This window comes from Amia ocellicauda, chromosome 20 (assembly GCF_036373705.1).
Source record: "Amia ocellicauda isolate fAmiCal2 chromosome 20, fAmiCal2.hap1, whole genome shotgun sequence".
NCBI lineage: Eukaryota > Metazoa > Chordata > Actinopteri > Amiiformes > Amiidae > Amia > Amia ocellicauda.
The window spans coordinates 19,698,000-19,717,555 of record NC_089869.1 but is presented as its reverse complement, the minus strand read 5'-3'; the positions used below and the strand labels follow the sequence as shown (position 1 = coordinate 19,717,555).

General features: G+C 41.4%; 2 protein-coding genes across 2 annotated transcripts; one reads left to right on the top strand and one right to left on the bottom strand.

Moving 5' to 3' along the window:
- Nucleotides 1-2,724: 2,724 nt before the first annotated feature.
- On the bottom strand, nt 2,725-9,192 carry znf365 (zinc finger protein 365). The gene is made up of 5 exons (XM_066693609.1): nt 9,064-9,192; nt 7,307-8,019; nt 6,510-6,681; nt 5,825-5,871; nt 2,725-5,365 (listed from the first exon to the last, which is right to left on the bottom strand). The coding sequence occupies exons 1-5, from the start codon at nt 9,085-9,087 to the stop codon at nt 5,173-5,175; spliced, it is 1,149 nt and encodes a 382-aa protein (XP_066549706.1). The 5' UTR covers nt 9,088-9,192; the 3' UTR covers nt 2,725-5,172.
- Nucleotides 9,193-9,677: 485 nt separating this feature from the next.
- On the top strand, nt 9,678-19,112 carry rtkn2 (rhotekin 2). The gene is made up of 12 exons (XM_066693363.1): nt 9,678-10,061; nt 11,915-12,114; nt 12,405-12,463; nt 12,872-12,925; nt 13,313-13,430; nt 13,591-13,791; nt 14,303-14,397; nt 15,297-15,403; nt 16,214-16,345; nt 16,830-16,995; nt 17,271-17,378; nt 17,555-19,112. Exons 1-12 carry the CDS (start codon nt 9,918-9,920, stop codon nt 18,082-18,084), a joined length of 1,914 nt encoding a protein of 637 aa, XP_066549460.1. The 5' UTR covers nt 9,678-9,917; the 3' UTR covers nt 18,085-19,112.
- The last annotated feature ends 444 nt before the right edge of the window (nt 19,113-19,556 follow it).

Sequence of the window (19,556 nt, the reverse complement as noted above, 5' to 3'; positions counted from 1 at the left end):
TTAATTTTTTCTGAGAAAACTGAATTAGCCTTGCACTGCTGAACAAGAGCTTTGCAATAAATAAGAATGACAACTAGATAATTGCAGTAAAACCCATAAGATTTTCATCACCGTAGTTTTCCCCCTGCACTTACAGCCTCAATCCTCTCACCAAACTACCGCTACCTTGCATATCAGCTAATGACAAGATGGTTATCTCCGGCTCTAAACTCATTCTGGCTGCCTCCCCCTCCTACTTAAGAAGTATGACTTGCCCAGGCTATTTTTACACTTCTTTAGAAATCATAATTTCAGAGCTTGTTCCAGGATCCTTCTACCACCTTGAACGGGTGACATCAATAATTACTCCTTTGTGTCACTTCATACAAGAACATTGAGTGAGAGTAGTTTCTGAGCAGGATATTGTTTTCTATCTCCTCTGTAATCCATGTGTAATTTCTCAGAACACCTACATTAGGTGATAGTTTCCTGTTTACTTCCAAGCACGACCTTTATTTTTAAACCCATGCTTAGTTTGTAAATGTCAATGCAGGGGAATAAATGGATACAAGTAGTTATTAAAAGCTAATTGCATAAACCATTTCTCTAGCCATTAAAATAATTACCCATTTTCCAGCTATGATAAGATATAATTGTGATTCTGGCTGTGCTCAGCCGCACGCTTGTTAAATACTACATTCTCATTGAACTAAATCCTTGGGGTAGATGTCCTACTTTTCCCAAACACTTACAATTTTAACACATACAGGTAGGTCCATAAATATTTGGACAAGGACACAATTTTCATCATTGTGTCTCTGTACACCACCACGATAGATTTGAAAGGAATCAAGGTGTTCTTTAAGTGTAGACTTTCATTTTTAATTTGAGGGTAGTTACATCCAAACTGGGTTAACGGTGTAGGAATTACACACATTTTTATATGTGGTCCCCCCAATTTTAGTGGCTCCAAAGTATTTGGACAAACTAACATAAGTGTGAGTTTCAATACTTGGTTGCAAATCCTTTGCAGTCAATGTCTGCCTGAAGTGTGGAGCCCATAGACATCAGCAGATGCTGGGTTTCTTCCCTGGTGATGCTCTGCCAGGCCTGCACTGCAGCTGTCTTTAGTTCCTGCTTGTTCCTGGGGTGTTTTGCCTTCAGTTTTGCCTTAGAAATCAAAACAAACCAATCAGAGAGAGAGCAAAAACATTAGGTGTGGCCAAATCAACTATTTGGTACATTCTTAAAAAGAAAGAACGCACTGGTGAGCTCAGGAACACCAAAAGGCCTGGAAGACCACGGACAACAACTGTGGTGGATGACAGAATAATTATTTCCCAGCCCCAAGAACAAGCAGGAACTAAAGACAGCACATCTTCCTTTCAAATCCATTGTGGTGGCGTACAGAGCCAAAATGATGACAATTGTGTCACTGTCCAAATATTTATGCACCTGTATTTTATACCTTTTTTTTTCTTTTTATTCTACAGAACAAATCAATATTTACTTTGCCAAAATCAACAGCAAATACAGAAAGTGTCAAGGAAAAAGAATTAAAGACTAGAAAATATAATATATATGCATCAGACAGTAATTACATGCAGCAGAGATGGTATTTTACTACCAAGGCCCAGATGGAATGTCTCGGTGTCATTGTGAATGTTATCATATTATCCAAATTATAAAATAATAAGTATAATAAAGGATTAAAAAAGTAGGTAAAACAAGTATCCAGTGAGTCTTTTAAAAACGCTAGGTAAGAGAGGAATCTGAACAGGCATTTTGCCGATGTCATAAGCAGGATTAATTAGGTGCACAGCGAGTTTTGCTCAGGAAAGCTGTCTGTTCCTTAAACCTCCTGCATGTGCATAAAACACAAAAATAGTCTACTAGAGCCACTTCAGACAGGATGTACACGAGTAATCAACAAAGACTGACGCGAGAGCAAGCCTTCGTGACGCAGAACGGCAGGATTCCACTCAGACACATGCAAAGGAGTAAAGAAACCATCACATGATTATTAAAGTTGAAACTGGGGTAAATTTCGTGTCATGCAAAGTCCACACTTATATGCTATAGGGAACATCTAGCTTTGGCTCTTCATGCTGAGGAAGTTTGACAAAGAAAAAACGAGAAGGGATTCCTGGGACTTACCTCCTTTTGACGATAAGAAAGGGCTGATGTGAATACTAGGGCGATGCTTTGAAGTATCGCCAGGCATTTCAAGAGTGCACAAATGCCTACTGAGTCTAAAAGCGTAACTATGCCACAGTTCCTATCAGTTTAAGAAATGCATGCTGGGTAACTGTCTTCACATCTGCTTCGAACTGAAAAAAAATCATATTTTGCCAATTTGTCCCAGGTATCCACTGCACCTGCCAAGCTGAGATACTGAAAGATCATTGCAAATTCTTCCAATTTCATATCTACACATGCCCTGATTGCATATTAACTCACATTATTTGATTTGAACCAACAGTGAGAGTGGGCTCTGTGATCCAGTTTAACCTTCTCTTGGGGAACGGTCAAAGACAAACCTCTGAGCTGCTTGAATTAGGAAAGCACGTCATTCAACAGAAATTTAAACAACACCACTTTTGAAAAAGATTTAACCCCTTAGATTGATACTGTGGAAAACATACCCAAGATTTGGTGCTGTTTTTTTGTCAGTACTGAGGTAAATGACAAAGACACCCAATTGGTAAACAACTAAAGATCCATAGTAACACTCCAGTTTCACTGTCACATTCATACTTTATTTGTATATGAAGTATCACATAGCAGCACAGATGATTTCGAAGTGAAAACATTCACAGTATTGCATTTAGCACAGTGTTTTACAAACTACAGCATTTCTCAAGAAGGCACCCACGTCTTAGTCTTGCAAAATACCTAGTTTAAACTTAATTTACATCTAATATACCAAATAATTCAATATATACATTCTGCAGAATAACAATGCGAGCGTCTGTGTGTTTAAGACAAGCGGAAGCCATGACGTTTCCTTCAGCTGGATGATTGTCAGGTGTTTTTTATATCCAAACCCATGTCCCTTTTTTAGTGCAAAAAGGATTTTGTACGCGAGTTTTCACGTGAGAAAATACTACACATTACGTGCAAATTATTCATAACCTAACACAGGATAAACTATGAAAAAGCAGTGCATGCACAATGACATTTAAATGTCATGCATTTTTAACAGGCAACATTTGTTTAAATACACTTTAAAACAGATTTCTTAACACCATACATTAGACAGACACAATCAAACCTAATATTACAGTATTTATAAATATTTACTATCGTGTTGCATTAATTGCACTACTTTAACACTGATCAGCATTCATCTTGGTCTACCCAATGTTATTTGTAAGTAGAACAGTCAAAGACCAGGGCTAAACGATGTCTGTGAAACCAGCAGTATCTTTACATTTGGTTGTTGAGTGGGAATTAGTGTGCATGACAACGATTCGGGCATTGATTTATTTTTAATTGAATAAGAATGAAGAATACTTAAACATATTAAGTATTATATTTTAGAAAATAATAGATGTACACATATGTTTTTAACAAAGATTTTATACCAGACCTTGTATTTTCTACTTTTATTCCATTTGGTCAGTGCTGACACTGTAACACCTGCACTATTAGATATATTAATTCACAGTATCTGATGATATTCACTTGTCAATAGTTTTACCACACATGGCATTAACTCTTTGTTTAAAACAATATTAGGGCAGAGAATGTGTTATTTTCTGAAGCTGTTTCTTTTCAACACAAACACTTAGTACAAATCTTAATCTTAAGTCCAACTGAAGGTTTCTCCAGTTTTCTGTGTTGAAAGTCCAAATCCCTACGTCCTCCCACTGCGTGCCAAACAGCAGTCTAGCCATGGCTTTTCAGCTATTCCAGCTCATTGCTCTGCTGAAGAGGTTAATAACTGCAGTTTCCAAAAGGGAGGAAAAAACAACAACTTTGTGATTTAAACTATTGATTAAAATACTAAATTTGACATTCAGCAAAACAGGTACTTGACAACATATCAACGGCTGCCGGGCACTCGGTGCTTAAATGCCATCGGCTTGGTTCAATTTTGCTTTAAATACCAGTCAGTCAGTAGACCAATAAGGCAGGAATTAAAGGAGACCAATGAACATTAAGAACTGATCTTTTGCTTTGAAGTCCCCACACTAGTATGCAAACATTTGTCATTCATAATAGTGTTTGTTTAACCTTTAAGCTGTGAAGCAAAGTGATCACACATACCAACCGCAACCACAGTACGGCTGAAGGCAGAGTAGCATAACTGTATCTGCTATCCTATGTAAACTCTTGTTTTGAACCACTTTATCTACAGTACTAGTGTTAATGTTAATGCAGAGTATTGCTGAACCACTCAATGGTTTCCTTGTGCATTTAATGCATTGTATTTGATAACTGTAATGCTTTTCAGGTACCTTAGATAAATGCATCAGCCAAATACATCAATATTAAGAATAAATATAATATAATAATGGAGAGTAGATTAGAATCTTCAGTAGAGCTGTTTTTAGGAAAACTGCCAATACTTAATTGAAACCCTGTAACCAGAAGTGATCAACAACACAATAAGTCCAGCTTCTAAGGGTCACAGTAAACATAGTCACAGTACACTTTATACTTTGCAACTTTTACTTCACAAATGGTTAGGATATTAAAAACTTCATTGAAATGTGTGGGTGTGACACAGTTTTCTGCAGTAGAAAATTCTCTTAAAGGTCAAGAAACAAATCCATTTGGATGGCTCCTTGCTTTGGATCCTCACATGAGATTCAACCTGTTTGCTAGTGCTTCAATATCCGGTGTCAAAAGAGAGAAAGAAAAAAAACTGCTTCTGCTAGCTTGCTTCATTAATCCCCAGTGTGTGCACACATGAAAGGAAGAAGGGAAAAAATGCACAGGCATCACGCCTGGCTGAGAAAGAGCGGCCAATTGAAAGCTGTAGCCACCGGCGCTGTGCAGAACACATGGAAACAGGCTCTGAATACTAAACTCACTTTCCGCCGATCGCAGGGAATTCACTCTTGGATTATCAAGCATTACAAATCGCCAACTTGCTATCAGTAGAATATCATACAGGAGGCTGTACAGATTTCCAGGGCAGCTGTAGGAGTCTATTTACCTTTAATGTGACCCGAATAGAGATATTTAAGCTTCATATCCAGCTAATCTTCTCCGCTGATTCCACATATTACCTGCATAATCAGGTTTACAGAGACCTGAATAATTGTAGCTCTGCTTGGAACCGAGTCTCTCCCTGGGGGGGTTTGGAAAAGCTCTGCCTTCCTGAACAGACTGCACTCTCGTCTCTGGGATGATTGCTGGTGCCCCCCCTGGTGACCTGTAATTACAAATCCAGGTTCCCAGCTTTAGCATACTAATATTATAAAATGCCAGACAAGCAAGAAACAAAACATGCTGGAGGTCAACTGAGATCAATGTCTCAAAGAGTTGCTTTTGTATTCGGAGAGCTTACATAGAAGAATGTTTCTGTGCAGTGTATGGACTGCATGCTTTCCTTGTCATGCATAATTCATAACACATAATAAATGTGGGATTCTGGAAGGAAATGTGGCTGTACAGATACGTTCCCAGAGCCCAGTAACCAACCACTGCATTGAATAAGAAACATGATCTGAAATAGCATGAAATCACAATATGACCTATAACACTGACTGTATAGTGTTATAAAATATATCCAAATCATTAAAAACAGATAAGTGACAACACATTATTATGAATGAAGCTCAGTGTTGAATTAATGTATATAGGGGGTGAAATGGCAGCTTACCACACTCACCTGGCTTTGGAAATTCTGTGAGGACCATTTTCAACCGTCTGGGAAGTCTAGAAACCAGTAAGATGATTTATTAGGCCCCAATATTTCAGATTAAAACAACATTAAAAAGGTAGCAAACTATATTCAGAACATCATTTAAAAGGCAGGGGTACATTGTCTGACACAGATTACTTTATTGCTGGATAGTAACCAGTGTGTCATGAGGTGTGAACCAGGTGTGGCACAGAAATATGGAGTGCTGCACAGTTCAAAGGTTAAGTAGACGTTAGAAGGTTAAGATAGTGCAGTGTTTAAGGCAGTGTTTCTCAAGACTTAAAGTATCTTCCGCTTCCCTTGTCCAAATGAATAAGACTTGCACTTTGTTCAGCTGTGTTTGTAACGAGTTCCCAAAGGGGACGACTTTAGAGAGCAATGGCAAGACCAAGCACATAATATCAAATTAATTATACTCGAAACGTTGTTAAAATTAAGCCATAAAATGCAGGCCTTCTGAAATAACTCCGTAAGGACTACTTGTTATAGGAGAGAAAAAGGAGACATGTTTCAGGGGAACAAAACCTCAACACTGTAATGAATAGACCTGTAGAACTCAGATTCACATCTCCAGTTAGAAAGTAATGCATGTGTAATGTAGAAATAGTGTTGACTATCCCATGTATATAAACGTTAATCTTCTGTAACTTACAGTGTGTGTTCTGCAGTTGGGCCGACTGGAAGCACATTGATAATACTCCAAGAGCTTCTCTGCCAGGGCTATCCGTCGCAAGAGATTCTCTATGAAGTGCTGGAGTCGAACTTTCCCACAGACTTCATGATGAACGGCCGCTTCCAGAAAGTGATGAATGCTGATTACTTCCCTGGAAACAATTAACAATATGAAGATGTGTCAAGGAGACGTGAAACCGCTTATTGCCTCCTGACTCATCGACAGAAAAGGCAGCCAAAATAAAGGTGGCCTCTGTCAGTTTTAGGAGTCGTAAGTTCAACTGCCAGTGTTAAACGAGAGAAAACAATAAGCACGCTCACTAAGACATGACATTTTCTACTAAAGCCGTCATTTCTCAATCCCAGTCGTGCTCTGCCAGGATTCTTAGACAGAGATGCATTTATCAGCTACAGAGATGCAATGGAGTCTGGGAAACAGGAGAATCCAGTTTGTTCATGGGATGGGACTGCATGCAGGTGACCTTTCTGAAACCACAACAGGAGGTTCAAGCAGCAATGTCACCATTTCTGGGAAAACCTCCAAACAGAGAACTTATAGGGATAGGCAACTCCTGCAGTAGAGGGACGGTGCCTTGCAAGTTTTAAATGAACCTTCCAATTAGAAAACTTACTAGTACCAGGAAATAATAGGTGATTTGGTTTAAATATCCAAATAGTGAATCCAATTGACTAATTCAGATTTAGGATGGATCAACACCCACAGGCCTCGGAGTTGCCCACCCTGGCTTCACACAGCTCTGAGGTAAGTGAACTCACTGCTCCTTCCTCTCCAGCTCCTGCTCAGACTCGGTCAGCTGCTGCCGGAGGGCTGCAATGACTGTGACGGCCGCGTCCACCTGGCGGCTCAGGGCCCTCTCCCGCTCGAACAGCTCCTGCCGCTCCTGGGCCAGGTGCCGGGACTGGGCCTGCGTGCGCAGCAGCTCCGAGTCCGTGTGCGCCAGCTCGCTGCTCACCCTGCGCAGACGCCTCTCCATGCTGCTGTCCGCCGCCTGCAGCATCTCCTCCAGCCGGCGCCGCACGTGGGCCTCGATGGACACCGTGGACGCCGGGCCGCTGCTCTGGCCCTCGGAGCTGCCCCCGCTGCCGTGGGGCTCTGGGTTCGACTCCTCGCAGGGGCTGGGGGAGTTGGCCGTCTCTCTGCCGTCCTTAAACCTGACATTCCTTTTTCCAGCATTGTCCACCGCTGAGCCTTTGCATTTCTCCCCGCAGCCTGTGTCTGTGGACTCCTTGTTGTCCAGCAGGACGTTCTCGGTGGACCCTGGAGAGGCTGAGCTGGTGTTGTGCATGGTCTGGTAGCTGTGCCCATACTCCAGGTGAGCCCTCAGCGAGTACAGGCTTCTGAACCTCTCGTGTTCACCACACCGCGGGCACCGGAAAGGCAGCTGTGATGGGGCACTGCGTGGCTCTGGGGCCTCTTTGCAAAGGGGGTTCTTTCCTTCGTATAACTTTTGCTGCATTTCACTGAAGGCCTGAAGCGAAAAGGAAATCAAAAACACAGCATTTAGCATGCCCCAAGTGGACTGAACAATGATGATTTGGTCTTTAGTTGAATGAATCTTACAGAGCATAGAAATGTAGGAGAGAATTCCAAAGACCTTCTTTCTACCCACTGTAGGGTGTCAACAACCATCTCCCATGCAATAGAAGGAATGGAGAAAAGTGTATTTGTCTAGAAGACCAGGCCACAGGTTTTCAGAAATCTCAAATGTCCAATTCAGGAGAAACCAAGAGAGAGAAAATCACACAAAACACTAATGTATTTCTTGTAGGATGCTTACACCCCTAGACTAATCTTCAGGATATGCAGATGACTAAAGATACCTCAAAGTTCAGGTCACTTCTTGGGAATACAAATAATAATGAAAAGACAAAGTTAAGGAACACACTAACAAATGACAAACACATTTCATAATTTACAGTCATGACTTGTTTTATGGTGGAAAAATACATATAAAGAACGCAAGTGAAAGTAGGCAGAAAACGTATCATTTTCACACTGTGGTAACCCCTTCCCCCGCCTGCAACTGTCCTCAATATATTCCTCCACATTTCAGATGTATCTGCAGCTAATCCGCAGTCTACTGAATCAGCATCTTTTATAATTCAAGGAGACTGAAGATATCCTTCACTGACTGAACTCTAAAACATGTTATATACAATACATTTTCGCACGCTTGGACACCTCAGTTATATTTATCAGTGACTAGTATGCTTATTCACACCGACTAGTAATACACCTTATCAGATAACACATAACAGGTCAGGACCCCCCGCCATAAGAGATAAACAGGAATAAATTAATCCGTAAACATGCATTGATATACTATTTGCTGAGAATAAAATAAATCAAACAAGAGTCTACAACGATGCTGGTGTACTACTTTAAGAACAGCTGGATGCTAGTCTTTTCATCTCCGTCTGAAATAGCAAGATGCTCAGTTCTGTGCCAGCACCAGAAAACACACACACCAATGCACGTCTATCCTTGCACAGAGTATTTCAGACATGTTTACCTGCACGCTGGGGACGTCATACATGTGCACTTGTCAATGTGTCTTTCCTGCCAGGTATTTCCCCTGCTTCCACCAGCCTGATAATTAAAACAGCCAATCAGCGGGCTGGAACTGCGTCACACTAACCCTACTTTGGAAGACACGCCCCTTTAAAGAATATTCAGCAGCTACATTTAATTACATATATTGAAGTATCGCTGTTTCATTCATTCAAATGCCAATTTAGCACACTGGTAACCTTAAAATGTGTATATATATATGTGTGTGTGTGTGTGTGTGTGTGTGTGTGTGTGTGTATCTGAGCACTGGGGCTGGTTCAGCATCAATGTAAACATGAATTATTATTGTTTCCATTCATCCCAGCATCAGACGATATTCAATTCTATGCACGCACCAATTGCAACACATTTGCATTTGCAAGGTGTCTTGTGACTCATTATTGTGGCTAAATCTCAATTAATAAAAACATGACATTGTCACTCTGAGATCAATGCAAAAGCTATAGACAGAAACACTAAGGACACTCACAAGCGCTCTGCTATTGGCATCTTGCAACGTCGTCCTCAGACAGACAAGGGGACGAAACCATTACGCCGCAGACAGAGGGGTGCGCGAACACGTTACATGCGTGACTCAGTTCCGCATATCCCCCCCCGCACACGCGTCGGTGTATTAAATGGTTGTTAGTCTGATTTCAGTCCGACGGCAAAATACGCTTCTCATTGTAACTTGCATTGTTTAAATTTGAAACATGGTCCAGCCCCATTGTTGTTTACGCTCTGTCGACCTTTGACCCGGCCGGTGGCCAGTGACGCAGGGGACGCAGCGAGGCTCTGCCGCAGTTCCGCGTATGAATGGCGAGTATGGAGCAGCAGCGGGATATTCAAACTTTCTGCAGAAATGAAAGGGCCAGATCGACGGTGTCGTCCTGCTCTTCGCTTGGGATGGAGATCAAAAGGAAGAAAATCAGGGAGAGCGCCGTCTTCTTGCAGGAACAGGTGAAGATTTAGGGGGATTTTTAATTAACGTCTTGATGAGGCTGCATGCAAAGAGATACTACTAGAAAGCAGACTTGCAATGTCGTTAGCCAGTTGATGATCAAATTAAGCTGCCTATAATAAATTGTTAGATTGTTTTCTTCTATTTTTTGCTAATACTCACAATAATGTGCATGCATATTTCAAGTATGGGGATATTAAGTTACAGACGGTTAGCTAGTCCACTCGTCCATTCATTTGCAAATGAATCCCTACGTCAGTTTTTTTGAATGAACAAAGGCTTTTGTCACAACAGAATACAAGAGTTGAATTCTGGCTCGTTTTTGTATGAATCGCTACATCTCTTCCAGCACACAGCTATTGCATTTTGTGTCTTTCCTGTACTAACCTTTTAAACACACTGTTCTCTACAGGAAAAATGCATGCAACGCTGTGCAAGTCTGAATGACACTCTTCAAATGATAGACGACATGAATTTATTGTACATACGGCAGATTACTAGGAAACTGAAGGTAGCAATGTGTGTAAAACATGGATTATGACGATGATGACTTTTATTATTGACAGACAGATTAGATTCCCTCTGCACATCAGGTTCAGATTCAGTACCAAACAGATCGGTTTGATAATTTCCCAGAAGAATACATTGATTTGAAACAATGAATTAAAATACTACACTTAAGACCTAAATGTATTCTACAATAATGCATTTCTGCTGTATGTTAAAATGTTAAGCTCTGTATGATTTGTAAGCAGCTGAATTTACAGGTCTACTTTTTTCACATTCAATTAAGAAATCAGATGAAAAAGAAAATCTGCATTGTGCAAAAGAGACTCAATGCGTGTGATGCTCATTGAATTAAATGCACTGTCATTTACAATCAAGCAATATAACATGAGCAATATTGGGATATAAGTCATTCATCTAATAAGCATCATCAACATGTTTTACACTTGTCTGGTTCAGTAGATAGTTTTCCCCAGTGCAATTTTGTTTTAGTGTCACAGATGTAGTACATCATCATTAGGGATTTGAAGGCAATTTTGTGCATGCAGAACTGTTTCATTACAGAAAACATATACATATGTTCAATGTTAAAATGGCTTAACAGGGTAAACAAGGTATCGATACATTTCACTATTTGTCTTGTAGAAGTAGTTCTAATGAAACAAAATGAAATGCTTGAGGAGGGCCTCACTTATTTTTCAGTTTCAAAGCAGAAACTTATTTTTAGTGGTTAGACTGGAAAAGCAGTGAAGATTGCTTCCTATTGGCATTGTGTTTACATACCATCTCAGTCATTGCAGACAGAAGTCCTAAAAACAACCCGCAACCATGCTTTGCCATGTTTAACATTTTTGAAGTCTTAACTTTTCCCTATCATCCAAATAAGTTAATATTTCCAGAAAGGCACATTCAGTGCTGTCTTTCCTGTACAGCTGTTTTTCCTACGCTATTCTATATTCATCATATTCACATAAACACTGCTGTTGGAAGAGAATGGTATTGGTATTTTTATTTTTATTTTTTTCTTGTTGCAATCATTACATTTTGCCTTTATTTTGAACCAGTGACAAGACAGCATTTCTTTCCACACTGTTAGGTTATATATAAATATATATTTTGAACAAAATTGCCTTCAGTCATTTACCATCAATTCTGTATTTTTGTAAATCTGTGTAAGTGGTTTGCCCTCCCCTCCTCCCTCTCACCCCCATCTGAAAATGGTCTTTCAGTAATAAGTGTCCTAGTCATCTTGTCTAGTTTGTCAGTGTAATAATACAACACCTCAATTTGGTACTAGAAAGTGTAGCAATATATATGTATATTTTTTTATCCTGTTCTCCTGTAGGACACGAATATTCAAGAGAAAATCGACTTTGAGGTTCGTATGCGAGAAGGAGCGTACAAGCTGCTTGTGGCCAGCACACAGAGAGACCAGATTTTAAGTGCTTCGAAGAACCTGATGACCTGCCACACGCGTATCCTGGGCTACATGACGGAGGTACAGAAGAAGAAAGAGGAACATAACATGAAAAGACATTCCCGAAGGTGAGGCTTTCGTCTGGAGTCGCTCTACAAGCCAGGATGATCCACGTACTGTGCAGGTGGGCTCCTCTTGCCCAGTTTTAAATGATACCTCCAGCCAATCTGTATTAATAAAGCAGCCCTGAGATAACATCATCTCCTAGTCGTGCAAGGCCAGTGGTCTTGTTTTTCAAGACCACTGGCTAAGCAGGGCCAAAAAAAGATTTTTCACTAGAGGCTGCATGTTGAATACAATCCAAGTAGGACAAACAAATTAATGGAAAACTCTGAATGTGAAATATTTTGTTTTGCAGATCTTCGGATAAGGGTCCAAAGGATCGTATTGCATGCCAGGGAAAAGTTGCCATATCAGGTAAAAGAAGTGCATGTCTCAGTATAAGCTTTGAAGTTGTATTAAAACCATCTTTCTGGTCAGCGGGGAGAAGAGCATTCTGCGAACGAGAACAATACTTGCATTCTCATTCTTTATTATTATTATTTAAAATAAAAGTGAAAACAGATGGTGGAATATTATGCTGAGCGATAAGGACTGCACGGCTTCTGTTTAGTATCTCTCTGGACAGCATTTGATTCCTTCAACTTTTTATTTTGAGCTTGAAACACCGTCTGGATGGATTGGCTTCCATCAGAATGCTTTCCAGTGAACGTCTTTATATATTTCTTGTTTGAAGAAATCGTGTAGAAACATTAGAGTGAGTTGTGCGTCATCCCAACCCCAACCTTTTGATAGAGAGATCACTTATTCTGTTTTCTTCTTTAGGTCTCCGAATACCATTAATGTGGAAAGATTCTGATCACTTCAACAACAGAGGAAGTAGGTGTTTTATATAGATTCATTTGCATGCTTGCTAAAAAACAGATGGGATCTCCGCAGAAAAAGCTGGTTTCAATTTGAATAATACAGGACTTGACTGTACGTCTGCTGTGATATTGTGCAGTAGATGATAGTTTGCTTGCGTCATACTATGCGAAGATAAAAAGCAATTGTTTGTAACGGACACGAGATTTCAGATTTTTGGCAGAATTATGACATTTAGACAAGCCCGGTGGGACATTTCTGAGATAATCAAATCTGATGAGTAAACTATATACTTTGGATCTGACATGTCTTCAGTTCTAATCTAGATTTAATCACCACACAAATTAACTTTGGAACTTTTTCTGTTTTGTTTCAATCCTTTCTTTTCTACCTTTTTGGCAGGTTCGCGCCGTGTTGCAGTGTTCTGCCTAATGAAAATAGGAACTGAGGTCTTTGACACAGAGATGGTGGTCGTGGATAGATCTATGACAGACATTTGTTTTGACAATGTAACAATTTTGTAAGTATATTGACTTCAAGACTATATGTATAGAAGTTTATTGTGATTGCAGCAGAATATCATGAAATGTTAATTCAATGCGTCGTTTTAAAATGTGAAAACTGGAATCTGCATTCTCGGGCTCATCAGTGACTCGCGATTCTTCTCGTCACTTTCCCAGCAAACGGGCAGGTCCGGAGTTTGAGCTAAAGCTGGAGATCTACAGCTGTGCCATGGAGGACGAAATGTCGTTGGTCAACACCCCCAAGAAACTGGCCAGGAAGCTGGGGAACTCATTCAGCAAGGCCTCTGGGAGGAAACTCTGCCCCCTGCAGGAGGGAGGAGATGCAGAGTCATTCTTCCAGTCCCACCCCATCGCTGCGTACGTCAACCACTACTTCTCACCCCCCCCACCCCTACAGTCATTTGATTATTATAGAGCTGGACTCTGTGTTTCCCATTCATTTGAGAGCTGTGCGTGGGGAGCAAGAGACTACTGAAGTCATTTTTATTGTAATAATGAAGATAGTTTACAAATACTTTCTCAGAAATGCTGACCGGAGAAGTTTCTGTGTTCCTCGGCTGAAGGCGCAGGTTTCCAGGCTCTGTCAGTACCTCAGTATCTGCTCCCTGACTCAATCTGAGTCAATGCTCCCCTCCACCAATTATCAGCGACCTGCTGCCCTTTGTTTCTTATTAGCTAATTAGTCCTCTGCCAGTTGAACAGCGTGTGATGGAAAGAGCAGCCTGCGTCACCGCCTGGACGAGGGGGGGAAAAAAGTCAGATCAGTTTGATTTCTTGTGCTGAAGCATAGTGATACTTGTAGGCTAATTAAGTGATTGTAAAGTGATTGTGTCAGCCTGGCTTACATGTTTCCTTGTTTGCTTTCCAGTGGTTCAAAGTACAACCTGCTGGCACAAACGACCCTGAGCCTGGCGGAGGCTGAGGGCACCTTCCAGTCCCTTTCTCTCTTCATCACACAGAACGGTAAACCCCCCCGAGACTAGGAGAAAAGACGCATGGCATCAGTCTGCGAGAATCCCATGATTTTTCATGCCTTGTATTCATTATTTATGATAAGCAGGCTTTGAAATGGCCTGGTTAGTTTGACCATTGGAAGGTGAAAGTGTGCTGTAGCCAATGTATGACTTAAGTATTCATATGGCATATAAAGTACACCCAAGCAAATACTGTAAATAAAGAAGTGTAAGGAATAAAGCAGACTCATTAGGAGACCTAAAGGCTCTTTTGCACTCGGGGGCTCTTGGCTGAATGCCTGTAATAACATTAAATCTCCCCATGGCTTAAAAAGGAGGAATGTATTACATATGACATTAGTAGCACAGCAATCACTATGCATGGCAATTAATTACTTGCATTTTGAAATCTTTGATGTATTATGCACTGACAAGTTCTTTAATGTCTGAATATTTTATGCAAATGAGCTGCTTTTACTAAAACTGGTTTCTCTGAATGCACGGCGAAGAACAGATTTCATTTTAGAGGACAAAGATCTCTGTAGAAACAGGACCCACAGAGGGATAACGAATGTCTTTCTTGAAACCGACGGAGCTTAATAACAGAAATTCGGCTCCTGTGGCTGCTGCTGCATTAAAGCAGATAGATCAAAGCCTTTCAACATATTATGTAATTGAGCTTTTTGTGTTCATAGGCTAATGATGTTTAAAAGTTCTTCGGTATTGCAAATTTATAGATCTATATATTTTCCCCTCTCTCCCTTGGGTTATGCACTAAATGATTTACCAGCATCATGCAAATCTTCACTTCAGATGGTGCTGATAAAGTTCCAATAATACTTTTAGGATTCGCAGGCCTGCATAATGAATGTGTTTAAATCTTTCTTTGCGTTGTGTCCACTGCACCAGAGCACGCCGCCTCCTGGCTGCCCCTCTATGGCAATATGTGCTGTCGCTTGATTGCACAACCGGAGTGCATGACACAAGACATGATGAGGGGATTCTTGAATCAGCAGGTAATCTACAAGCCGCCCGAGCAAGTGATTAATTCAGACACCAGTTCGTTTTCAGTGGAGGAAAGATTCGCTAACATCTATGCATCGCAAAACTGATTTTGATCTCTTTACAGTGCTTGTTTTTATCTCCAGTTACAAGAAACCTGCTTTTTGTTTGGTTTTGTCTGTCATTTATTTGCGTCCTTATTTTGACAGCCGATTCGGCGCTTCATCTCCCTGTAGTGTCTTGTGCTAGCGTGGTACAATATCCCTCTAGAACCATTTTAATAACCTTTTTGGTTGCTTGACATTTCTGTTTCATTCTTCTATCAGTCCGCTTGAGGCAAGTCATATTTTTGGATAACTCTGCTGACTGTTCTGTCTCTGTATGCATTTTATACTTCTCTTTTTCAACAGAAAAGGCATGAAGTGTTTCAAGACATACGCCACTAGTTATGTTAAACCTACTGTTGTAGCTTTGAAGAATAATTCACTTAAATAGTCTTTCCCCAATGGACCCCAATGCTCTCTGCTGACTGTCACTATTCTGAGACGCCTCACAAATCTGGTTGTAAACCACTGGGAAAGTCTAGTAACTGGGTTTTGGATGAATACATTAATGACATGTGAGACTTTAAGTTGAGTACTGGTAATTTGGGGGATTGTTGTATATATTATGTTTTTTTATATACATATAAATTATTCTTTGAAGTGAGTTTCATCAGTAATGCTTTTAATGAGGTATTGAAGCTATGTGCTGCTGCCCACTTTATGAAACTCACTTGGGTATCAATCTATATCGATAAATAAACCCGTTCTCTCTCCATGCAGCAAAACATCGGAGGCGTCCTGAGCTGGAATCGGCTGTATTGTGTTCTCAGGGCCGGCAGCATATCTTGCTACTACACCCCAGAGGAGATTGAAGCTAAACTGGAAGCTGCCATTGTCATTCCTGTCAACAAGGTAGGCAATTGTGAAAGTGTACACTGTGTATTCCCCTTGCAACCTCATGTCCTAGGAGCTGGTATTTAATGGAATTGTTATTTTTACAACAAAATGTCTACAGGACTGTAATGTCTGAGGAACCCCAAAGCCTAGATGTTACTGGCTTTAAATGTTCAATCAGACCATTTGCAGTGATAATGCATATTGCACAAGGGGATATGTGGGATCTGTAATGGCAGCATGTTGTTTAATTCGCTTCCATTCATCAGATGTAATCACTCTGGTGTGGACTTTATATCTTAGATCTGTTTGGACTTTTTCAGTTACTCTATGGTGCTCAGTATGAGTGGCTGGGATATACTATCATGCCCGATCTCTGAGGCTGAGCACGCATTTCTGGTTATGAACTGGTCCTGTCATTTATATTATAGAGTTCGAAGCACAATGGGGGGGTTTTAAAGGACAGGAAGTGGCACATCGCTTTGATCTGTATTGCACACAGGAAACGAGGATTCGAGCAGTCGATAAGGACCCCAAGAAAAGATCCAACAGCTTCACAATTATCAACCTCATAGCTGGTGAAGCCATGACTCACGTCTTTGTGGCAGACTGCAGCGAGGAGCTCCAAGACTGGACGGAGGCTTTCCGGCAGCACTTGTATGATCTGAGTGAGTCGAGTTTGTGCAAAATCAGCGTAAAGGAAAGAAAGCTTGGCATATTTAGTGGGATGCCAGAAACCTGACTGAGTGTCTCCCCAAATGAATACTAATAAATAGTTTTAGGTTTTTATATATATATATAATGCCTGTAAGTGTCCTAGTTTGACCTTTTGTAGAGCAGCTTCAGTACCTGTTTTCCATGGTGGTAATGTGGTATAATGACGTCTCGTTAATCTCGCTGAGGGGGAAATCACATTACTTATTTACGGCAATTTTCTTTTCAGGTCAGTGGAAGCATTGCTGCACCGAGCTCATGAAGATTGAGGTCACGTCCCCCAGGAGGCCCCCTTTATTCCTGACAAAACAGGCCACCTCTGTCTACCACGATCTAAGTGAGTGCGTTTCATTTTCACTGCACACAGAAACCGCAGATCTCCCCCCTGAGAGACACTAAATGCAACGGCTTCACAGTCAAGTTCACTTCCAAGGCCAGGGTGTGTAGATTAATCCACTGCGCGTTGAGAAGGGGCGTCTTTTGACGACAGTCGGTTGTTCCTTGTCATTGCAGGTATTGATTCCCCGCAGAAGCCCGAGAGCCTGACCGACATCATCCACAATAAAATCGAGGAGACGGGAGGCCGCTTCCTCATCGGACAGGAGGAGGAGGCGGAGGCACCGCATTGGGCCGCCCTGTTCGAGGGGTCCTGCCCCATGGTGGTCCAGAAGACTGTGTTGTCTCCTGGGGGGGGCGGGGGCCCCGGCACCGCGGCCCCCAAGAAGCGCCGCGCCCCCCCACCCCCCCCGGGCCAGGTGCCCTACACACAGCCCTGGAGCGGCGCTCTTCAGCACGGCAAGGAGAACAGCTGGAGGAAGTCAGGCACTCGCTCCGGGAGGCCCTCCCTGGACAGCAAGTTCTCAGCCATCATCCAGCAGCTGCAGAGCCGCAAGACCCGGGCCGGCCAGGAGGACCCCGAGCCGGAGAGCCGAGCACCCGAGGGGAGCGGCAGACCGGTCCCGGCCCCTCGCCAGAGACTCAGGTCCTTCAGGGAGAAGATGACTCCGAAGAACTGGAAACCATCTCAAGACTTAGACCTGTGATGTCTGTGACCTCCTTCCTTCATAGCGGTGTTCATGTCTCGGACTAACTTGCTCAAAAATAACTTACTGTACTGATCAGGGTACGTTTTAGGTTGTTTTGGTCACTTTTTGTACATGTCACTTTACACACTACTATTTTTATGTGTGCGGGTTTGGTGGTTGTTTTTAAGATTTAAAATGCTTTACTTCCTTCAAATCTTATGTTAGGGGTTATAAAATACTATGAAGTCTTAATAACTTTTACTTCCTGTATTATGTAGCAGGGAAACTTATGTATTATTTAGCATTAATAATATCATGAAGAGCTTGTCTTGACTAGAGCTGCTTTACATTGAACTGTTAGTATAAGCTAAATTAATTAAACTAGCCTTTTCATACTTAGAAGAAAACCATGAATGTGAGGAAAAGTACAAATCACTGGCGAACGTGTAAAGGCGTGATGTGCAAATCAACTTTAATTTAAACGTTTCCTTTGCGCATTTAACCTGCTTAATTTTTCTTTTTCATCGTACATCTGGTACTTCCCCTGGAACTGTTTTTGCTGGCCCTGCAGTGCCGTGGTTTTCCTGCGGTCCTCCAGAATAAATACTTTAAGTATGCCTCCCTTACAAATGAGCCCGTGCATTGGAAGCGACTGGCCACTTTCAGCAGGACTAATCATCGTTTATCATGATGACCACTTTATAAGCTGTACCTGATGTGACAAGGAAAAAAAAAGGATTAAAAACAAGCCGGTACCACATGAAATACAAAGTGCATCTGTTTTCTTGTGGCATGTGTTCACGTATATTTTTAATTGGTGTTCGGGGAGAGTGTAAGTTTTTATTTGTTTTTGGGGAGGTGGACACTTCACAATGCAGGACTCCATACTGCAAAACATGTCACTGTGCCCTATCTATATAAAAATGTACTGGAAACAATCCATGCATGCTGTGTTCACCTTATTTGGACGTAAAAACATTAATTTTCTATGCTTTTTATAATTTAATTGGTCTTATATGAATAAACTGCCCATAATTCATAATGCATTAATGAGCTACAGTTGATTTTGTGTCTGAGGATGGAAGTCACCCTTATCTGGCCTCCGTTCGCATTTAACCAGGTCATATGTCCTAGAGTCAACAGTAACATGCAAACACAGAAGGGTCTCGAAAAGGATAGCAAAGAAACCATATAAAATTTTCGCAAATATTTGACGTTGTCGTGCCTGTTGTGCAAGCTCCTCGTGTGATGAATATTCCTCAGTGAAAGCACAGGTTGCACGTTTGAACAGTTTATATAGAAATGTAAATATTGCCACACCCCACCTTACCATTTGAACTCCCAGGCCTGGCTGTGGAAGAATTCGAACCGTGCTTTTTTCCACCCCCCACAAGTGTGAACCCTTTAATACAGTGATTTACCAAGACCAATACAAGGCCCATCTTCCCAGGCTGTGCGATGTGGGGAAGTATGTCAGTTCCCCGCGCTGA

Excerpts from the sequence above, each read along its gene's own strand:
- znf365 (XM_066693609.1), bottom strand. The coding sequence starts at position 9,087 with ATGTATGACGTCCCCAGCGTGCAG. Across the intron at positions 8,020-9,063 it reads ATGACGTCCCCAGCGTGCAG|GCCTTCAGTGAAATGCAGCA; the intron begins GTAAACATGTCT and ends TTTTCGCTTCAG. Across the intron at positions 6,682-7,306 it reads GAGCTGGAGAGGAAGGAGCA|GGAAGTAATCAGCATTCATC; the intron begins GTGAGTTCACTT and ends AATTGTTTCCAG.
- rtkn2 (XM_066693363.1), top strand. The coding sequence starts at position 9,918 with ATGGCGAGTATGGAGCAGCAGCGGGATATTCAAACTTTCTGCAGAAAT. Across the intron at positions 12,464-12,871 it reads GGGAAAAGTTGCCATATCAG|GTCTCCGAATACCATTAATG; the intron begins GTAAAAGAAGTG and ends TTTCTTCTTTAG. Across the intron at positions 16,346-16,829 it reads TTGTCATTCCTGTCAACAAG|GAAACGAGGATTCGAGCAGT; the intron begins GTAGGCAATTGT and ends TATTGCACACAG.